This window comes from Kwoniella bestiolae, chromosome 1 (assembly GCF_000512585.2).
Source record: "Kwoniella bestiolae CBS 10118 chromosome 1, complete sequence".
Taxonomy (NCBI): Eukaryota; Fungi; Basidiomycota; class Tremellomycetes; order Tremellales; family Cryptococcaceae; genus Kwoniella; species Kwoniella bestiolae.
The window spans coordinates 3,587,713-3,608,233 of record NC_089241.1 but is presented as its reverse complement, the minus strand read 5'-3'; the positions used below and the strand labels follow the sequence as shown (position 1 = coordinate 3,608,233).

At 47.0% G+C, this 20,521-nt stretch overlaps 5 protein-coding genes across 5 annotated transcripts; 3 read left to right on the top strand and 2 right to left on the bottom strand.

Moving 5' to 3' along the window:
• Window positions 1-373: 373 nt before the first annotated feature.
• Window positions 374-4,838, top strand: I302_101362 (5'-3' exoribonuclease 2; the record flags this gene model as incomplete). Its single annotated transcript, XM_065869279.1, has 11 exons — window positions 374-566; window positions 665-814; window positions 901-1,083; window positions 1,173-1,526; window positions 1,632-2,021; window positions 2,082-2,964; window positions 3,135-3,338; window positions 3,414-3,729; window positions 3,855-4,443; window positions 4,597-4,695; window positions 4,747-4,838. The coding sequence occupies 11 exons, from the start codon at window positions 374-376 to the stop codon at window positions 4,836-4,838; spliced, it is 3,453 nt and encodes a 1,150-aa protein (XP_065725351.1).
• Window positions 4,839-5,333: 495 nt separating this feature from the next.
• Window positions 5,334-6,812, bottom strand: I302_101361 (uncharacterized protein; the record flags this gene model as incomplete). Its single annotated transcript, XM_065869278.1, has 6 exons — window positions 5,334-5,462; window positions 5,586-6,027; window positions 6,137-6,173; window positions 6,244-6,398; window positions 6,497-6,661; window positions 6,736-6,812. The coding sequence occupies 6 exons, from the start codon at window positions 6,810-6,812 to the stop codon at window positions 5,334-5,336; spliced, it is 1,005 nt and encodes a 334-aa protein (XP_065725350.1).
• A 687-nt stretch (window positions 6,813-7,499) lies between these two features.
• Window positions 7,500-17,739, top strand: I302_101360 (uncharacterized protein; the record flags this gene model as incomplete). The annotated part of the gene is made up of 31 exons (XM_065869277.1): window positions 7,500-7,775; window positions 7,835-7,981; window positions 8,082-9,227; window positions 9,288-9,554; window positions 9,613-9,938; window positions 10,000-10,138; window positions 10,191-10,437; window positions 10,504-10,709; window positions 10,770-11,062; window positions 11,161-11,503; window positions 11,620-11,838; window positions 11,910-12,360; window positions 12,412-12,487; window positions 12,543-12,731; window positions 12,804-13,110; window positions 13,253-13,347; window positions 13,407-13,622; window positions 13,707-13,779; window positions 13,839-13,919; window positions 13,973-14,107; window positions 14,163-14,238; window positions 14,293-14,504; window positions 14,558-14,714; window positions 14,766-14,996; window positions 15,059-15,342; window positions 15,402-15,605; window positions 15,664-16,129; window positions 16,199-16,997; window positions 17,060-17,200; window positions 17,271-17,579; window positions 17,685-17,739. The coding sequence occupies 31 exons, from the start codon at window positions 7,500-7,502 to the stop codon at window positions 17,737-17,739; spliced, it is 8,166 nt and encodes a 2,721-aa protein (XP_065725349.1).
• A 591-nt stretch (window positions 17,740-18,330) lies between these two features.
• Window positions 18,331-18,666, bottom strand: I302_101359 (uncharacterized protein; the record flags this gene model as incomplete). Its single annotated transcript, XM_019186746.1, has 1 exon — window positions 18,331-18,666. The coding sequence occupies one exon, from the start codon at window positions 18,664-18,666 to the stop codon at window positions 18,331-18,333; it is 336 nt and encodes a 111-aa protein (XP_019049624.1).
• A 403-nt stretch (window positions 18,667-19,069) lies between these two features.
• Window positions 19,070-20,265, top strand: I302_101358 (uncharacterized protein; the record flags this gene model as incomplete). The annotated part of the gene is made up of 2 exons (XM_019186745.1): window positions 19,070-19,609; window positions 19,798-20,265. 2 exons carry the CDS (start codon window positions 19,070-19,072, stop codon window positions 20,263-20,265), a joined length of 1,008 nt encoding a protein of 335 aa, XP_019049623.1.
• Between the last annotated feature and the right edge of the window lie 256 nt (window positions 20,266-20,521).

The window sequence follows — 20,521 nt, the reverse complement described above, 5'->3', positions numbered from 1 at the left end:
CCACACTATAAACGGGGTTAGCGGCGATTGCCGATTCTGCGTATTGATTATGGATTATTTTGCATATTGGGTATTGCCACTCTGAACCGGTGCACTTCGGACAGCAGCATCGAGAGATTGAGAGTGCTCATCAACGTCGAAACGATCGTTCAGATGTTATCTTGATATCTCTATTCAACAAGAAAAAATATTGGTGTCTATCACTTCTGGCTGCAAGATAGCTTGGTCATACGTCAGGCGGCAGCTTAAAAAGGAAAAGTAGCAGAGCGTTCTTGAGATCTGAGATCTGGTAGGAAGAGGAGTGATCGTTCAAAATGGTATGCCATGTCACATCCCTCTACAGTACGTCGATGGAAATGATCTTACTGATGCCATGTGTATGTTTATCGTGCTACAGGGTGTCCCAGCATTGTTCAGATGGTTGTCCAAGAAATACCCCAAGATCGTCAATAGGGTGGTGGAAGATACACCCAAGAAAGTCCGAACGTCCGATGGAGAGATTGAAGAGATTCCAGTGAGGTATGAGGGTCCGAACCCTAATGGGTTTGAGGTGGATAATCTGTATCGTAAGTCCACCTTCGCGGCTGTTTTGTAGCTTTGACTCATACTGGTAGCGGAAGCGTACCGTTTGCTGATGATTCCTTGTTGTTGTTGGTTGAATCAGTCGATATGAACGGTATTGTCCACCCATGTACGCACCCAGAGGGTAAACCCGCTCCTGAGACTGAAGCGGAGATGATGGTGGAGATTTTCAAGTATACAGAAAGAGTCGTTAATATGACTAGACCCAGGAAAGTATTGATGATGGCTATTGGTGAGTTGAGACTACAGCTTCAGCTGAATTTGAAAGCCATATGATATCGTCGGTATTTAGCTGATGCTCACCCATTCGTGCTTTAGACGGTGTCGCACCTCGAGCAAAGATGAATCAACAGCGTTCGAGACGATTTAGAGCAGCTCAAGAGGCGGCTGATAAAGCCGAAGAAAAGAGGGAGGCTATAAAGATGTTTGAAGCTATGGGACATATTGTCTCGGAGGAGACGCAGAATCAGAAACATTGGGATACGAATGCTATCACTCCTGGTAAGTCTTCTTTGACCCTTCTGCCCACTTCAAAGTTCACGTCGTTGTGCCCATTATGCTGTTTATATTGATAGTATGATACCACGTAGGAACCCCATTCATGGACCTCCTATCAATCTCTCTAAAATACTGGGTATCCCACAAACTATCCACCGACCCAGGATGGAAGAACCTCAAAGTCATCCTATCAGACTCGAGCGTACCGGGAGAAGGTGAACATAAGATTATGGACTGGATCAGAAGACAGAGATCACATCCTACGTGGGATGCCAATACCTCTCATGTGATTTATGGGCTGGATGCGGATCTGATCATGCTTTCGCTGGCTACTCACGAACCCCACTTTAGAGTCTTGAGGGAGGATGTGTTTGCTCAGGGGAGTAAGGGGCCTCAGCCGTGTAAGAACTGTGGGCAGAGTGGGCATCTTACTTCGAACTGTATTGGTGAGTTGGCTCTCTCTTTGCACACGGCTATAATCAATTCACATTCATTGCGTTTCAGTTAACTATAAGGTTCCGCTGACTGATATCCTTCCATCCCTTTCACAGGCGAGAAGAAAGCAAAAGATCCAAACGTAGTTGAAGTTGCCAAACCCGTTGACCCCAAACCATTTATCTTCCTCGACGTATCCTGCTTAAGAGAATACTTGGCCGTCGAACTCAACGTACCCGGCGTTCCCTTCCCGTTCGATCACGAACTAGCAATAGATGATTGGATCTTCATGATTTTCTTTGTCGGAAACGATTTCTTACCTCATTTACCAAGTTTGGAAATTCGTGAAGGAGCTATTGACGTGTTACTCAAGATCTGGAGAGCGGAACTACCAAGAATGGGAGGGTACTTGACGAATCATGGAAAGGTCAATTTGGATCGGGCGCAGGTGATTTTGGAGGGGTTGGCGAAGAATGAAGATGAGATTTTCCAGAAGAGGAAGGAGGGTGAGCTGTCTCCCCTTGATCGAATCCAGGCGATATAGCTGATGAACGTTGCTTGTTCAGATGAAGAACGACAGGAACACCATACAAAGAGAAGACGGATAGATGATCATCGTCGTCAGAATGAGGCTAAGGGGAATGGCGGAGGTCAACATACGCGATTCGATGAACCACCCAAGGGCACGATGCAGCTCAACGGACAGGAATACGTAGCTGTCCAACCAGCTGCTACAGCGCGTGGAGGACCATTACATCCATCCTTGCCTACAAGACCTCAATTCGACCTGGTACCAAAGGAAGAAGCAGATAAGAAACAGTCCGAAGCAGTTAAGAAAGCTATGTCGAACACCGCATCCAACTCTGATATCGTCAAGAACCGACGTGCCATACGGATGGCTAACCTCAATGCGGCTGAGGCTCTCAAAGCTGAGTTGCTGGGTGATGATGAGCCTGAAACTGTTACTGTCGAAAATACCGAAGATGAGGAGAAGGAGCAACTACCCCTTGAAGAAGCCAGAGAGGTACTGGAAGAACAAGGTGAAGATGAGGGTGTGGACGAGGAGATAGTCCAGCCTGCTATAGTATCTGATGAGGATGAGGGTGAAGCTCCCATAGGTGATGAGACTATTGAATTGGATGAGGGCGAGTCACCAACGAGACCAAATAAGAGAAAGAGGACTAAGGGAGATGACGAAGATGAAGAGGAAAATGGAGATGAGGAGGATGATGATTCCTCGTCGAGTAGTTCAGATGATGATGACGATGATGATGCGCCGCCTAATCCCGAGGCGGACCAGCCTGTCCCTAAGAAGAAGTTGAAGGTCAACCCTGATGGGACGGTTGAGGGTTACGAGGACGACGTGAAGCTTTGGGAACCTGGTTATAGGGAGAGGTACTATGAAAAGAAGTTTGGGGTCTCGTTATCTGATACGGAATTCATACAGCAGTGAGTTGGATGTGCACTCACACCGATCTTCTCCGTTCATTCGTATTCTCCCGTATGATGGCACTTTACATTTTCAGAATCACTGTGCCATCCTCTTCCATTCCTATACCTTTCCTCGTGGCCATTTGTATATGCGAGTCAGAACATAGCTGATGGAGTGATTTACTCAGGATAACCAAATCCTACATGGAGGGATTATGTTGGGTGCTAGAATACTATTATCAAGGTGTCCCCGCTTGGGATTGGTTCTACCCATACCACTATGCTCCTTTCGCACAGGACTTCAAGGATATCGATAAATTCAAGATTGAATTTGAGATTAGTGAACCGTTTAAACCTTTTGCTCAGTTATTGGGTGTCTTCCCCGCTGCGAGGTGAGCTGAAGGTCCCCTCCTCTATTGCATCCTTAGTGAATACGAGCATCTGACTGTAAATCCTTTGACCTATAGTCGAATACATCTCCCAGAACCACTCCAACAACTAATGATCAACGAAGATTCCCCAATCCTCGATTTCTATCCCGATGATTTCGAGATTGATATGAACGGAAAGAAAATGGCTTGGCAGGGTGTCGCCCTCTTACCGTTCATTGATCAAGATCGATTACTCGCTGCGCTAGAAAGTAAAGAAAAGGAATTGACGCCTGATGAGAAGTTTAGGAATAGATGGGGAGATAATATTATGTTTGTGTCGAATCAGCAGGAGTATGGGTTGGGGGAAGTTTGCTCGGAGATGTATGGGCTGAAATTCAAGGACATCAATGTGGTGAGTTGCAGTCTTCTTCGCCTAACGAACTTGACGGGCACCTGGCAGCCATCATTTGCACGTGGTGTTTGCAGGTCGGCTGTTACTCCTAAGTGTGATGCTGACTTGCATTATCTCCCATCCAGCCCGTCCCGCTCAACCCCAAACAGAGCGACGGAGCAACCGGATCCATCCTAGCTGTACCGAACTACATCCCCTACTCTACATTCGAATCTCCCATTCCTGAGATTGACGAATGCCCCGATCTAACCAATAACAACTCCATCTCCGTCCGATACTACTTCCCCAAGCAGGCTCATCCCCACCGATCAGTGATCTTACCTAGATACACACCCGGTCCATCGAGATTGAATGAAAGCGATAAAGATTGGGTGCAACGCGGAGGAGGCGGAGGAGGACATAGGAAAGGACCTAGACATTCTGGCGGGGGTGATCAGAGGACAGGCGGACCAGGTATGGGAAGAGGTGGATTCCATCAGACTCCCCAACCTAGAACTTCTAATGGGTATCCTACCCCTCCTGCTTCGGGATATGGAGGATATGCCCCTCCTCCTGTCAATGCTTATAACCCTCCTCCTCGGACTTATGGAGGGTATGCACCGCCCCCTCCTCAGGCTGCACCGTATGGTGGAGGTGGGTATGGAGGATATGGAGGAGGAGCTTATAGTGCGCCGCAAGGGGGATATGGAGGGTATGGAGGTGGATCGGCTTACAGTGAGTTACGTGTCCTTACGCATAGCTTTGTTGCTTTCATAGATCTGAAATCTGAGCTTGCGTGGCGATATATCTCCTCATTCAATATACACCCATCAACGTCATCTCATATTTTGGAATAATTCATGCTGATTTCCTTTGTTGCCACAACAGGCGCATACAACCCACCACCACCACGACCAAACCCTTATGCTGCACCTCCACCTAATCCGTACGGTGCTCCCAGACCAGCTTATGGCGCACCACCTCAAGGTGGGTATGGAGGATATGGCGGAGCTGGTGCTGGAGCTGGATCGGGAGCAGGGAGAGGAGGGTATAATCCCTATGGAGGTGGTGGGGGGGCTTATCAGCCTAGGAATGGAGGTGGAGGAGGGAGAGGGGGGAGGAGGTATTAGTGATTGCTAGTCTTGTCAATTGAAGGATTGGTGTGGTCACCTGATCAGCTACTCAATATTAATGGTGGAAGACGCATGTCCTGATTGGAAAGAGGACTAAACATAAAATAAAGAAAGGAAAGAGCACGCTGAAAATTCTTGTTCTTGTTCTTGTTTATTGGCATCTCATCTCTTATATATATATATATCTTTGTTTTACTGTTTCTATGCATGGGTTCATCCTTGGTTTTTGATCCTTATCGCTACAACATTATCAGAGTATGTAGAATACCAGAGTCTACGATCACTGTATTGACTATCCAATGATTTGTCTATATCTGAATAGGATGGCATCCGCATCTTCCTCGTATCGATTACTATGAGGGAATGTCGCACATTCGAGGACATGGCGGTGCACTCTCACTCGTACGATTTTCTTGATATTGCATATTGTTTGCTCTTCGATTTCTATGCCTTATGCTTGAGCAGATTGTTTCGGGATCTGGATAGACTGTATTACTTATGCCATACTTTGATGGTACCGTCCGCTGAAGCGCTTATCATCTCTTTCCCTCTTGGGTTGATGACTAGCGAGGTGATTTGTTTTTTGTGGATCTGTTTGGGATGAGAAGGAAGGGGTTTGGCCTGAACAGGTTATATAGAGAGATGAAAGGTCAGTGGCTTGGTTCATCGATATATTTGAATAAGTGATTTGACAACAAGGATCCTCGCCAGACCGAATCGAGTCAGAGGTAGGACACAACTCACATCCAATACATTCCATCCCCACATCTTCCCATCCCTATCCCCCGCCAGTACGTACCCCTCTCCATACCCCCATTCCATCGCCCATCTATTACTTCCCGCCGTATCGTGCCCCTTGACCGTCTGGAGACACGAACCATCTTTCCTATCAAATATACGTATTTTCGGTGCATCTTCCTCCCTTATTGTCCCGCTATTACCACCACCAGAGGAAATGGGTGTAGTCCCCACCAAAATACTTTCCTCGGGATTCGACCTGGACAGTCTGATAGATGAGATGGGTTCTCCAATTACGTCTTCAGTGAGGAGACCGAATCGCAGATCATAGGTGCGTAAATGGCCGTCGTAGGATCCCGTGATTATTTGAGGGGAGGATGGGAGGAGGAGGGAAGAGACTGTTGAGGAGGCTTCTTTGAGTGTTTGGAGGGGGTCACGGGATGAGGCTCTGGCATGAATGTGGGAGTATTAGTATTTCTGTTGAGATACTTTAAGACTTATCGCTTGGTCTGATAGATGCCTTTCTCATGAGGAGAAGGGGGAGGAAGTAGACTCACCGCATATCCCATAACATGACTTTGGCGTCGAAACCGGCTATACACACGATATCATATCATTCAGCTCCGCAAGTTGGTGCCGATGACATCGATAAAACGGTACCCACCACTAGCCAATATTTGCGAATCGGGACTGAACCCCACAGCGTTGATCTTCCCAAAATGACCTTGCATCCTCCGTATGACCGATCCGGTAGGTACGTCCCATAAAAACACTGCTCGATCTCCTCCTGATGATGCGAATTTTGCGTTATCGTGTGTGCTAATGATATTTACCAGGTGGTCAATATGCAGACCTTTACCTTATCTGTTCAGTCCAAACATGCTTTGATATTAGTACGAGGTGGAATGTCCGCTCACATGTCTAAAGCCAATACCTCCTGAGCATGGCCATTATAAAATTTGATCTCCTTCCCTAAAGAGGGATTCCACAACCTGATACTCCGGTCTGATGATCCCGATAGGAGGTATTTCGCACCGTGGTTGTATTTTATCACGTTCACTGGACCTGAATGGGAGTCGAGTCTAAGTCGGATCAGATGATAAGATGATATGAGCTATCTATGCCATGTGGATTCATGCGATGAAGATAGACTTACGTCTGTACCAGTCTTGACGGATATGATAGGTCCAACGGAGTGGATGCTCCATCACCGTCACCTCGGGAAGGAGCCATAGTGTGTGATGGACAAAGTGAGTGATTCCAGTAAAGTGAGATGTGATGATGAACAAATACCGAATGATATCGGATGTTATTCTTGACTCTTTCCTTCCTAGCTTGTGCTTTTGTACCTTAGCTTGACAACATGAACATGCCACATGGCTCAAGCTTAAGATGAAGCCGAGTTGACGGGCGGAGGTGTCCGAGGTGTAGTGTTAGATGGGTCCGAGCGTTATAGGACGGACTGTCTGAATCAGGTCCAGTCAGTTTCAGTTTCATATGGATATCGCCCTGACGCGTCGAAGAGATACAGTACAGTAATAATCCATTGTTCATCATCCCATATCGTCGTTCAGCTGCTCATACGCTCATACCACAATAGAATAACATAAGAGTAGAAAGAGAAAGAGGTCAAAGCTCAACTGTAAAACAGCATACATACAGCATCACCCCTTTTACTCGATTGCACCCCATACATCTATATCTTGCTTTCCCTCTCTTCTCCTCTCATGTTGTACCTAGTTACCACACACACCATACACACCATACCCTCTCACCTCATCCCATTTTGAAAATCTCACCTCATCTCTCACCCTTTACCCTTCACCCTTCATCCCTCTTCCCGCACTTCAGAACCTCATCACCCTCGCCCTCGGCCTCACCTAACCCGATCCGAAAAGAAGAGGAAGAGATTCATTCAATATGCCCGTGCGACGTAATGGAACAGGTGGATCACCACATCATTCCTTCAGTTCACCTTCAGGTCTGTTCAGATCGACCAACACTTCCTCAAGTCAAAGTCAATCTCAGTCGCAATTGAACAGTGGGAAAGAAAGTACAAGTCAAGGTCAATCGCAGTACCAGTCTTCAACTTACGATACCAACTCGATAAATGATACGAGCAGTATAATGAGACCGGAGGGAAATAGTCCAGAACACAAAGTGATAAACTCTCTCGTAGGGAGGATAGTGAACAAGGTATGTCAGTGGTGACGATATCATCCACGTCTGTTAAACTGATATGACCGTCGCTCTAGCTACCATGCAACTCTGGAATACGGTTGGCGATCATGGAAGTGGATCCTGGAGTTCAAGCTACGATTGGATCGTTGTTACAACTATCGAGATCCAGAGTATCGTTGATAGTGCAGAGTCTTGTGGGAGCGTTGGAGACGCTATCCAAGGTAAGAGATACGTTCATTGTTGAGCCACAATCGACATCATACTTCACCATTCCTTCATCTGCTAATTCGATACTGAATACTTTATTATTCTCCCTGCTAGTTCACCAGCCCATCATCCCTCGCCGAAACTTCCCTTGACACCCTCCATTCCCAACTATACCTTCTCCACATCCTCAATCTCTGCCTATCGACCTCATGGCAGGTCCACTCGGCATCTTCGCCCCCACCTCAGGGGGAACTACCCCGCTGTTGGCCTGATCCATACCCTTTCGACGAAGTTTTAGCCAGATACATCTTAGGGATAATGTTGATATATACTAGACTGGTCTCATCGGATTCAGGTATTTACGAAAGAGCTAGTCCAGCGCCTACCAAAGACTCAAAAGGATTAGGGACCTCTTCCAGTACCTCCTCGACTCGATCAATTTCATCGAATTGTATCACTTATACACTTGGCACCAAATTCATCCAGCAACACTCCTATCCATCCTCATCCAGTACCACATCGCATGAACCGATCAAGCCAAAACCACTCTCTTCACAATGCTCCACACCTATCGCTACCATCACGCAGATGACCAAATATACACCTAGGATAATATTCTATCTATCAGCGTCAAATTGGAATTTAGTACTATCGCGTATAAAAAGTAAGATTGGGTATCTACAAACCACCATCGAAGAATCACCAGATGTGACTGAGATAAGACTGTTGGAATGGGCAAATCTGGATAGAACAAGATTAGCACAGACTATACAGGAAGTCTCATCAACTTTCATTCATGTCAAAAGACCCGCTCAAGTCGCCATCTCAAACTCTCTCAGAAGGGGTATATGGAATTGGATTGAGGTCCATCCAGTGGAATATGAGTCTTTCATACTATCAAATAGGAAGATGGAAGGAGTGGAACCCCTATTTGATGCGCTGTGGTCTCTCTCAGATTCGGGGTTCACCTCGTCAAATGCCAGGCGGACTAGATCGTTTTATCCCTTATTGGGGATACTGTTGGTTCTGCTGCCGGACATATTCACCAAGCTGGTGACCAGTGAGGTGGCCGGTAGATCGTCAAATTCGAATCAAGCTGCGTTCATAGATAGGGTCAGGAAAGGGTTACATTCTAGTAAGAGTCTGGAAACTTGCGCTCTGGTTTACGTGGATATGATCAGAGCTGCTATGGCACTCTCACCGAGGCACGATGGTACGGGTGTGAGGAGTTTGGTACTGGATATACAGAATGACGTGAAGGTGAGTAGCCGCTGCTTTCCCGCCCACGAACGACTTTCAAAGCTGATGTGCGATCTTCAGCACGCCTTGTTCGGATCGTCAAACTCTTCCGAAATTGTCGACAAGAATGTCATTGTAGAAGGTTTGGTCGCGCTGTATAAATCAGATCCGGAACTGATCAGTACGACGTCATTTCCCAAACTGCTCACCAGCTCGATCGAGGCAAATAAGATCATAGCTGTTAAAGCTTGTATTGTGGTTGCGGTGGAAGATCAGAGATTACCTTGGTTCTCTCCTCTAGCCAATCTCCGAAGAACTGTTGGGCCTTCATTGCGTGCTGTTCTCAAGGTAAGCAAAGATGATCAGATGGACATTTTCTCTGTGTCACGCTGACGTTGGGATTTAGGCGTATGCTCAATCGCTATCTCTACGTCGACGCGCTGCTCCCGAATTGCCATCTGGGCAGACGGATCTAATCACGGAGATACTCACCTTATACTCTATCGACCCGGAGTTCGCATTCACCGGCTGTACGGCAGATCAATCTTCATCTTCGAGCGATAGTCTACATCAATTCCTATTGGCGTTGTCCTCCTTGACTGTCATACCTAGTCCGGATCTTCTCACACCCGTGACTTCTAGAACGGCATGTGTGCTGATCGATGAACTACGGAAGAAGGCTCTGAGGGATAAAGAATTCGAAGCTTTGGCTACGAGCGCTGGCGGTGCTATGTGAGTGACAAATTCTTTACGCTGTCCTTCGTTCGATTTGAACTGAGAAAATTTGTCGTAGATGGCAAATCCTACTTGATATGGGACGGCAGACCCTATTCGCTTTCCACAATGCTGAGTCGGATGACGTCGCGATCGCTATGGCAGCTCTGAGAGAGACTAGTACCGCTGTGCTACGCTTGGTCGAAGAAGACGCTACCGTAGGTTCACTCCGTCTCAAGCATGATCATAAGCTGATTCCCACAGTACAAGGTACTTTTCCCTTCTCCGATGGCTCAACCTGCCGCTATGGTCATCTCCGTTGCTGGTTTCACGACCTGTGCAGGACCGGACAACGAACAGATTTCATTGACATTACCAATGTTATCTGTTTTCGGCAAGTTGACTCGAATGGCTCATATGTCTTCTATGGGTCAATTGACTTCTGCTTCAAGCGGGCTGGTCCCCGATAAAAGAGCAAATGCTTTTGATGCGCTGGCAATGCTCCCCGTTTCAATAGGTGAGCTTTCAAATGACCCCAATGGAAGTTGATGAAGCTTACATTGACTTGAATGATGATCTGCAGGTCGACAACAGCAACAACGGCAGATCAGACGTACCCTCCGACCTTTGGCTATCTCAACTCCTTTCACCGTAGGATTATGGGTTGGATTAGCTGCTGTTGCTCAGAAGTTGACCGCAAAGATCATTGCTGCTGAGGGCGATACCACTGTGTCTTCGAGGGACGTACGCAGAAGGGGTTTGACAGCCGATATCGATGGACTAGATGAGGTGCGTGATCAGCTGCAGAATTAGTACCGAGAGAATAGCTGACAAACCCATACGTTGTAGGAGGAATCCAAAGAATGGCAGAACCTCGTAGCGTGGCTATGTGCATGTAGCAGCGTTGCGAATTACGATACCAAACCACCACCCAGTTTATGCGATATCATCGGAAAGGGCATCTTGCCTCCAGCATACGATCAATCGATACCTGATCCTCGTGTTCCTGTCGAGTCCTTCGTCAAGCAATGTGTCGACCTATTGATCAGCAGTTCGGTAAATGTCAGAGAGACTGTTAAGAACGCTTTGGGGTCAGAGTTGCCTACGAATGGATGTAGGATGATTGTTGGGCCGATGATCAAGTGAGCTCATCTCATTCTCCATCCAGCAGCCCTGCAACCTCTCCCTCAACGAGATTCCTTCGGTGGCAGACCTTAAGCTTACAGCATGGTGTATCTAGACTACTATCCCACGCAATAGGTCCAGCAGGAATCAACATCTCCGAACCATTCACCATCTTCGCCGAACAATCCGTATCGGTCCTAAGACTATTGATAGATCGTATGGGACCTAATGATGATGTCCCTACTGTCCAGGTGGACTTGGGAGAACTGTTCTACCTACTCGCGCAATATATCCATCGGCTGGGTCGGAGCGATACTGCCTTGAGATTGAAATCTAGGTTTTGCCATTTGGTGGAGATGGCGCTGAGGAAACCTGATAATGTGTGTTTGTCTAATGGGGCGAGGTTTAGGAATGCGTTGTTGGATTGGATGAGTGAATGGTCTTTGGAGTCTATGCGGGTGAGCGATGTCATTCTTTACCTTAATATTGATCTCTTCGTTGGTGGTTCGATATTTCTTGCTGTACCAACCAAACTGATTATAGAGAGTATCCTGCTAATCGTTCAAGTGGACAGGACAACGACGTCTACGTATCTGGAGTCGAAACTACCAGTAAATCTCAACGAGAGCTAGATCATGCCTGCTTGCGGGCAATGGTACCGTTGACCGAAGGGTTGGTGTTGAAGAATCCAGCGGAAGAAACGGATAATTCACAAGGAGTACTCAAATCGAGGTTGTTCTACAAACATTATTTACACCTCGTGAAGGTACTCGAGCGATCCAGCTTTGAAGAGGTGAGCTGGCACGATTCCCAGGTAGTATTTGTATCGACCAGCTAACGTGTCCTGCTTTCGTCGTATCTCAGGCTGAATCGGTCGGTTATACATCCTCTTTACACGGTAATGGCAATACCCCTAGAGAAAGCGGGCCAAACGATACACCTACTCTGGCAATTTTAGCACTATCCAACCTCCTCTCGGCCAATATCGACGTAGGGTTGAAACATTGCTTATCACTAGGATATCACGAAGATCCAGTGCTTAGAACAGCATTCATGCAGTTGATGACCAACACTTTACAGCAGGGAACAAGGTTTGGCGGACTATCGAATAATAGGGTATCAACTTCGACTAAGAATTATCTGGATTTACTCGCTGGACCGAACTTGGCGATGGCGCTTGCTATGGTTGATGTCTGTCCTCAGTCCGGTAATGAGGTGGACGAGCTGTCGACCTTGCTCTTTAGGGTGTTTGAGGGCAAGGGAGCATTGTTGGGTTTGATGAGGGCTTTGATTGAGCGGGAGGTCGCTTTGACCAGTGAGCATGGTTAGTAAATGAAGGGACTTAAGCTGATATGTCATTGGATAGATCACGAGTCTGAACTGTTCCGAGCTAATTCGATAACGATGAGGATGTTGACTATCTTTGCGAAGACTTATGGATAGTGAGTAGATCTTTCTGTTATGGAGAATGTCAAATGTGCTGATGTAGTGTACCAGTAATTACGTCCGCGCAACTCTCCAACCACTCGTGTTATCCCTTATTGAGAAACCTGCAGAGTGTTCTTTCGAATTGGATCCAAGTAAAGCTTCCGGAACAGAAGATATCGATAAGAATGCCGATCATCTACGACTAATGTGTCAAGCTCTACTCGACTTGATTTGCTCTTCCACTCCAAGGGTGCCACTGTGAGCTATGTTTCTCCTCTCACCATTCCGAGAGAGCATGCAGCTGATTTTCCATTTTTCATCACGATAAAGGATGTTTCGAGCCCTATGCCACCACATCTGGGAACAAGTCGACGACCGATTCCCCGATTCCCGCCATTCCGCCGTTGGATCCTTCATCTTCCTCCGGTTCTTCTGCCCCGCGATCGTCTCGCCCGAATCGATAGATCTGGATGTTAATCCCGATACGAGAGAGACTAGACGAGCGTTGTTGTTGATCACGAAAGTGATACAGAATTTGGCAAATAACGTGGTCTTCAAGGAACCGCACATGAAGGTTTTGAATAACTTTTTGTCGGATAATATTAGACAGGTAACAAAGTTTTTGAGCGATATTGCTGTGAGTGATATTTTGGTTTGGAGACAGGATGTAGAAGAGCTGGGGTGAGGTGGGGTATGGTGTTATCACATGCTCAGGGGGATGACAAGGATGGATTCGGATTTTGATTGGGAAGACCGCATGTGCTGACAATTGTGATAAGATTCGACCGAAGACAATCGACGTTCAACACGCTATCAAAGCCTTTGCGGACGATGCGGAACGATATCAAGATCTTGATGGGGACGACGCTATTATGTGAGCTCTATCTTCCTGGACGTAGTAAGGGATGTAAGCTGACCTCACTGCAATCCTAGTCATCGATTCGTATTCAAGCATAAAGCCAGAATTGAGACTTCCCTATCGAATATGCCGAAACATTACAGACACGCTTCTGCTACTACCAAATCTGCTAGAACCGAGTTCGACGGTAAAGGCGCTCTGGAGAATTTACAGAAGATTATGGATAGATCCGGGCCACCACCTACGACTAATGGGTTGAGCGCTTCTGCTAAATCACAAGTCTACGAGGAGTGAGTTACGCTCCCCCCCTTTCCCCCTCCCGCCGGGTCCCCACCATGTACATTGGTTGTTTTTGGCTGATACGGCCGTTACAGGTTCATGCGCCACAACATGGGACGAAACACCGATAGTGTTGCGGATGCGTTTTACGAAGGTCCAGCGAGTCAGGTGAGTAGTCGGCCCAATCAGTTCGAACTCAGGAGCACGATCAGCTAACGTATGAGCAGAACGGCCGCCGGATATTCTATTTCGTCGTATCTCGAGTGGCCCTGGTGGATTACGATGTGCTGGCATATCATGTCTTCTCGGTAAGCTATCTTGTGAATACATGGTGGATTCGATAGCTGATCTGCTTTCTTAGATACTCGATAAAGTGACGGATTTCTTTGATATCGTCATTGATCTGACGGACTTCTCACCTGCCAACGAATTACCACTACCTTGGCTTAAGAGATCGATACAGATGTTCCCACCTGGTGTATTACCTAGTATACATGTGTGTCAGCTAAGCACTTCGGTATTTTGTATTAAGCTGACTTTTCGTTGCCCAGACTTTGGCGATATATAATCCAAACTCGTATGCTAAGAAGCGGATAAGAAGATTGGTATCTGAGCTGCTTACTATCAGTGAGCTACTCCACATTGTCTGATTAGTCGCTGTTTAGCTGACATCATAATTAGCACCCGCAATTGGAAAGAACGTTATCGCGTGCAGCAGCCCCTCCGAACTTGCCGATTCAATCCCATTCACCAGTCTCGCTTTACCTGAATATACCATGGCTCTAGCCTATGAAGCTGACCACGTCTTCACCAATTTACTTTGCGTGGCCGATCATGAGATGCAAGTGCCGGTGGTGGTCAAATTGGGTCATGATTCACTGCAAATCGCTTCGGTAAGCTTGTTGATTAACGATATGCGTACACTAGCTGACAATATGTGATATAGTGGAAGAAGCAAGAGCTTCTGTCTGGTATCAAGTCCTATGTTATCGATGTGGTCAGATTACAAGACATCGATGATATAATAGTCGGGGGCGGTGTCCCCTCTGATCATTTGGTCATCAAGTATGGTCAAAGCGAGACCCTGATTTTTGTGTCTAGGCGTGAGTCAGCTCAGTCTAGATTGAATGAATAGATGGCTAACATCCGTGTAGGACGAAACGAGATGGCTCAGATCATTCGAGCGGCCAGAGCAAGACTACGAGAAGGACCAAGTAACGAGAGAGCCCTTCGACCGAGCGATGTCCCTGCTACTTTACTCAACGTAGCTTTGCTCAACCTGTCCTCGAGCGATGGTACACTTCGAATGGGTGCTTATATCTTGTTGAACGAGCTGTGCCAATTCTTCAAGTACGAACTGGCATCGAGAGTGTTGAAGGTGTCAGGTGAGTGAACGAAAATTCCCCTCGACATAAATAACAGCTGACCTGTCGATGTTTCCCTCCAGCTGGATTATCGATACCCAACAACTCACTAGCATTCGTCGGCACTCTTTCCAAAGCACTGGCAGCATCTGTCCCACACCTGACTCTGGAATTCCTGAAAGAATGGACCCTCGGTTTTGGTAAAGCTGATACTCCGCTGAAGACCGCGTGTCTACACTACGTTGGACCCTGGCTGGTCAACCTCGATCAGTTTAGTCGACCTACGAAGGAAGATGGACTGGAAAGTATCAAGCAGGTTAGGGAGATTGTTAGAGCTCTAATTGGGATTACTGTTACTGAGCGCCGGGTGAGTTCTGCTTTGGGAAAGCTTGACTGGGTTGTGTAAGCTGATGGTAATGACCACAGCACCTACACCTAGCGATACAAGAACAAGTATGGGCAATCCTCACCACTTCCCATGAGAGTTTGGCGGATATAGTCATTGCAGAGTTGATACATTCTGCTGTTGACGCCGGAATTGGCAGTGATAAGGCGGAATGTATCGGGGACATCCTAGTATCGGTTTCGTCTACTTCCGTGAGGGGTAAGGTAATCGCGAAGCTGCGAAAGGTGTGTCATTTTTATCTGATCTTCATCATCGTGTAGAGGCTTACGGGGTAGTATATAGACGCTCGCACAAACATACCTCAAACCATCCGTCCATATAACAGAAAACGCAGTTTGGCCCGAAATCTGCTCTTTATCTCGGATCACTCTTATACTAGGATTCAACCCTTCTTCCTCCCTCGACACTCAGTTATTCTTACCGGAGATCTTCCACATAATTACTCTCCTCCTTGGTGCGGGTCCAGTACTGATGCGTCAGACAATATACGGTCTACTAGTCAACGTTATCCAGTCTCTTGCCTCCAACCCCACTTCAGGCGATATGGACGCTTCGACTCTGCAGCTTCTTTTGAAACGTATACAACAACCTCAGATCATGGCTGCGTTTGGTCTTACTCAAGGACAAGGAAGTATCGAACTCTCCGGACTGCCTATGAAGGATGAAACGGATCTCCAATTGCTTGAAAGGGTCGAGGAGGTGTCGAACTTCTTGGGTGAAGTTCTGGCTGCTGGTGCGATATCGATTGGTCAGTACAAACAACCCGTAAAGCTTGGACGAGTATATATGCTGATGTAATCTCTGCTAATACATATAGACTGTGCAAATGCCTGGCGAGCTCGATGGATGGGTCTAGTAGCTGCAACATGCTTCCAACACAATCCAGCTACTCAACCTCAAGCATTCACGGTACTGGGCTATCTAGCATCGGACGAAGTGGACGATGACCTGGTATATCAGATCTTAGTAGCTATGAGCACCACGCTATCCCACTTCCAGGAGGGCGACAGTGTCCTTCTGATCAGTATGCTCAGATGTCTCAGTCAAATCATCAAAGGTCTCTTACCGGATAGTCGATATGCCTCCAGTCTATTCTGGCTGGCAGTATCGATCCTTCAATTGGGCTACATACCTCTCTTCGCAACCGCTTTGGAACTTATGAACTCCTCCCTCAAAGCCGTCAGCGAAACTACCAGTCCCCACTCGATATTACGTGGCAAAGATCTCATGGAGTTTATATTGGATACAAGAAGCGGTATAGCGGAACAGGCCAAGAAATTGGATCAAGTCTCTGGAGTATCATTCGAGACTGATATGACTTTCGCACTGATAGCGATCATATATAAGGGAGTAAGACATCCTACAACCAGGAAATTGACCATAGAGTCTATGATGAATTTGCTCAAGTTGTCGGCTGAACCTGCCCGACCTAATGGGGAGGACGAACTGTTGGTCTCACCAGGAAGTATAGCCTATTTCATTGCTCTATTGTCTACGTCCATAGGCAGTGGAGAAGATGTGAAGAAGGTGTTCCAAGCTGCTGGATTGGATATTGATGGTTCGAGGAGGGATCTGGATCTGGCGGAGGTCGCTGTGTTTGACATGTTGTCTATCCCGTGAGTCAGCTCACACACTTGTATGTAGGATGGGATTGAGCCGACCGATGGTTGAGCCATAGGGACAATTCAACGGCGCTGCTTCTGATCAGCTTGGTAGTGGCTCTGCTGAATGGATCGGGCGGATCAGATACGGAGAAAGTGGTTTTGTATAGGTTGCTTGCGGATGCTAGTGCCGAGATGCCAGAGGTGGTAGCTATGGCGTGAGTTTGCCATCTCTCATCCTCTGATCATTCCAGAGTGGAAAGCGTAAGCTAATGTAATACAACGCAGGTACGACATCCTAATACCTCGAATAATTACCACTCTCACTACCACCTCGAATCTATCAATCCTCAAATCGACATCAATAATACTCGAACGAGCCCTGTCCGATCCAAATTATTCCTTACCTTCCATGTCGTCCCTACCTACTACGGACAGTTTCACCTCCCTTCATCTCCACGGACCAAAGATGTACGCGAGTAGTATCTCGTCCAGTCCAAGCTTGACTCCGAATAATGGTGCGAGGGAACAGGTGTTGGAAGATCTGGGAATGAGGGGATTGGCGGAATTGAATTTCGTGCAGGTCAAATCGGATCGGTGAGTCTCTCCCTCTCCTACTATTGATTGTATTTCATTTCGAACGTGGACAATCTACCATTGTTGAGCTGAGAGATTAGCTGATCTGTGTATATGGGGAAATAGATTGTCGATGATGGCCAAGTGGGTTGCGGGGTTGATAGAGGGATTTACGATTTGATGTCATCCATCATAGACCACTAGAAAAGTCAATCAACATCATGTCCATATCTTAGAAGTAACACATCATCATTTCGTTCTCTCTTCCTTGAAGTTTAAATCAATAGATAAGATACCCTGCATCTCTTTATATACATTCATATGATTCTCTCATCTAACGATTTTGTTCTGATTTTCTTCCTTCTGGCCTTATCTAAGTGGAGGATCCCAATTATAATTTGTTAGATCCACTTGGGTATGAAATATCTAGCTCACATCAAACACTTTATAATGCATGGATTGACCTTGTTACGATTCATGGAATGGAAGAATGCGTTTCGCTCGACGAGGTGTTATCGGACACGATGAATTCGGTAATATTCATACATCGCTGATGGTGGTGGTGATGGTATGTACTGTACAATGAGATACAACATTACTCCCTTGGTCGTGGAGATTCTAAATAGAACAGTGTCCCCTCCTTGACGATTCTTCATTGGGATCACATGAGACACGGTATGACTGTCGGTATCTGATCATATTATACAACAGACAAGCTCAGCTCCTGCTGGTATCTCCCTTGATGATGACACAAGGTGGCATTCAACTCACCTCAAACTTTCACTTTCACTTCACTCAACGTACCCTCCAGCCCCCCACCCCTTTCTCTGAGGGTATCAATCCTTTCTCCAAGCTTATCAATCTCACCTCCCCTCTCTAGGGTTTTAGCCTCGTTCATCTGGGTTATATAGCATTTGATGAGAGTCTGACTTTGTTCCGGGGTAGCCTGTGAAGGCGAGAAGGCGCTGAGAACTTGTATGGGTGATTGGTCCTCCGATGTGGGTCTGATAGAGGAAGGGGGAGGGTCAAGGAGTGTTGAGAGGGTTGAGGGGGGGAGTGAGAGGAGGTTCGATAGGTCGGATGAGATGTTGGATGAAGATAGTGACATTGTCGTGAGGCGTGAGATTTGTTGTGATGATGAGGTATTGCGGTCACTTTAGCTGCTACTCTTGCTCTTGCTGTCGAGATATGAAGATCACTGAGAGTGCCAGTATATATGCACAAGAGAACATTCAAACAGATGAAAGAGATGATATGTTTGATACAAAGTATTCAAGCTGGAATGCGGAGACCCCGCGATTCTCGAGTGCTAACAAAAAACACTGATATTGATAAATTTGATTGTCAACTATCTTATCTTGTACAACGGTCGTCATCTTGACTCTTCCTCATCAACTATAGAACGTCCCAATATCATACATACTGATAAGCAGGTGTTGCTCGACCGAGCCACTCAGAGACGTATACTTTCCCTTTCCTTTGCTTGGCGAACGACCCACGACCCAGCCACAATGTCATTATCCTCCTCTACCCTCTCCCTCAAATTTATGCAACGTGGTCAAGCCCGTTCCCAACCGTCCACTCCAACCCCAACCTCAACCTCAACCTCCCAAACCAACAATGTGCCCACGTCTACGCCATCCTCCTCCTCAAAGCCTAGTGAGGCGTACCTCTCAGCCACGGCCTCAGCAGCAGCTCGAGGCGACAAGATGATAATCCAAAACGAAGAGGAATGGTTCATCCCCTCTTCATCCTCCCGAAGTAGATCTGGTAGATCGGCAGTGCAGAGGGGTGGTCCGGTATTTGAGTCGAGCTATGTACCGTTCCTTGTTGGACATCCTTCCGATGCTGGACCGTCTGGGTCCAATCCTCAAGAGGGACCGAGTGGGGGAGGAGGGAGAATGACGTTTGGTGGGTTTGGTCTAGACCAAAGTGATAAGAAGGCGGAGGTCAAAAGGGAAGATGGGGATGGGGACGAGGATATGAGTGATGCAGTGGAAGTGGAAGAGGAAGTGCGGACGGTGAAGAAGGAGAGGACAAAACCAATCAAGGTGGGTTGTGACCTTCTAACTGGGTGGGACGGGTCGACAGTCTCTCTTCCTCCCCGGAATGGGCAATCGAGCAGATCTGAACGTCGTACACCCCATGAAAGACTGGTCGAGCGTGACTGGGAACCAAGGCCAATGCTCATACTACTGGATGATCGAAGCACACTGACATCGTTATGATCACTATCCAGACTGAACCCTCCCATACTCCCCAACCACGTACACTCCTCAAACCGGCTGTATCCCCTCCTCCTCCTTCCTCACACTCACAGAACAAGAGTCAACCCCTCAAATCGCAGAACACACCGAGCGTGAACGAACGGCCAATATCAATAGCAGAGAAGATGCGTCAGACAATCTCATCTTCCCGCAATTCCCCATCTACTTCCAATGCAAGCTCGCCCGCTCCTTCTACCTCTTCTTCTTCTATCAAGAAAGACAAATTGAAGAACAAGAATAAACGACCAACTAGCGAAAGAGAGTCATTGGCCTCACCGCTGGTAAGTAAGAAGATCAAGATTGAACCTGACTCTCAGCGGTCGCAGGCCCAGGCTCAGGCCCAGGCTCAGCAGAAAATGAGTTTGGATGAGAGAGAGAAAGCTTTGAAAGCGCAGAAGAAGAGGGATAAGAAGAAGGCCAAGGCGCAGGAGCAGAGCTAGAGAATGTACATGTATATGTATATTGTATCGATCTATGATATGTCCATGGCCCGAGCCCTGGGCCCATCGGAACTGACGAAGGGCATTAACAGTTCTGGAGGGTCATCATGGATGGGCCTTGTTCATTTTGTATGCTACCCTGGAAAGCAAGGTGTGTCGCTGAATGGGCTACAATGTACAGATCAGAAGTGCACGCAAATGTTTGTCGATCATGTATCTATGTGTGCGATTTCTGCTTGCACTCATGGAACGTAAT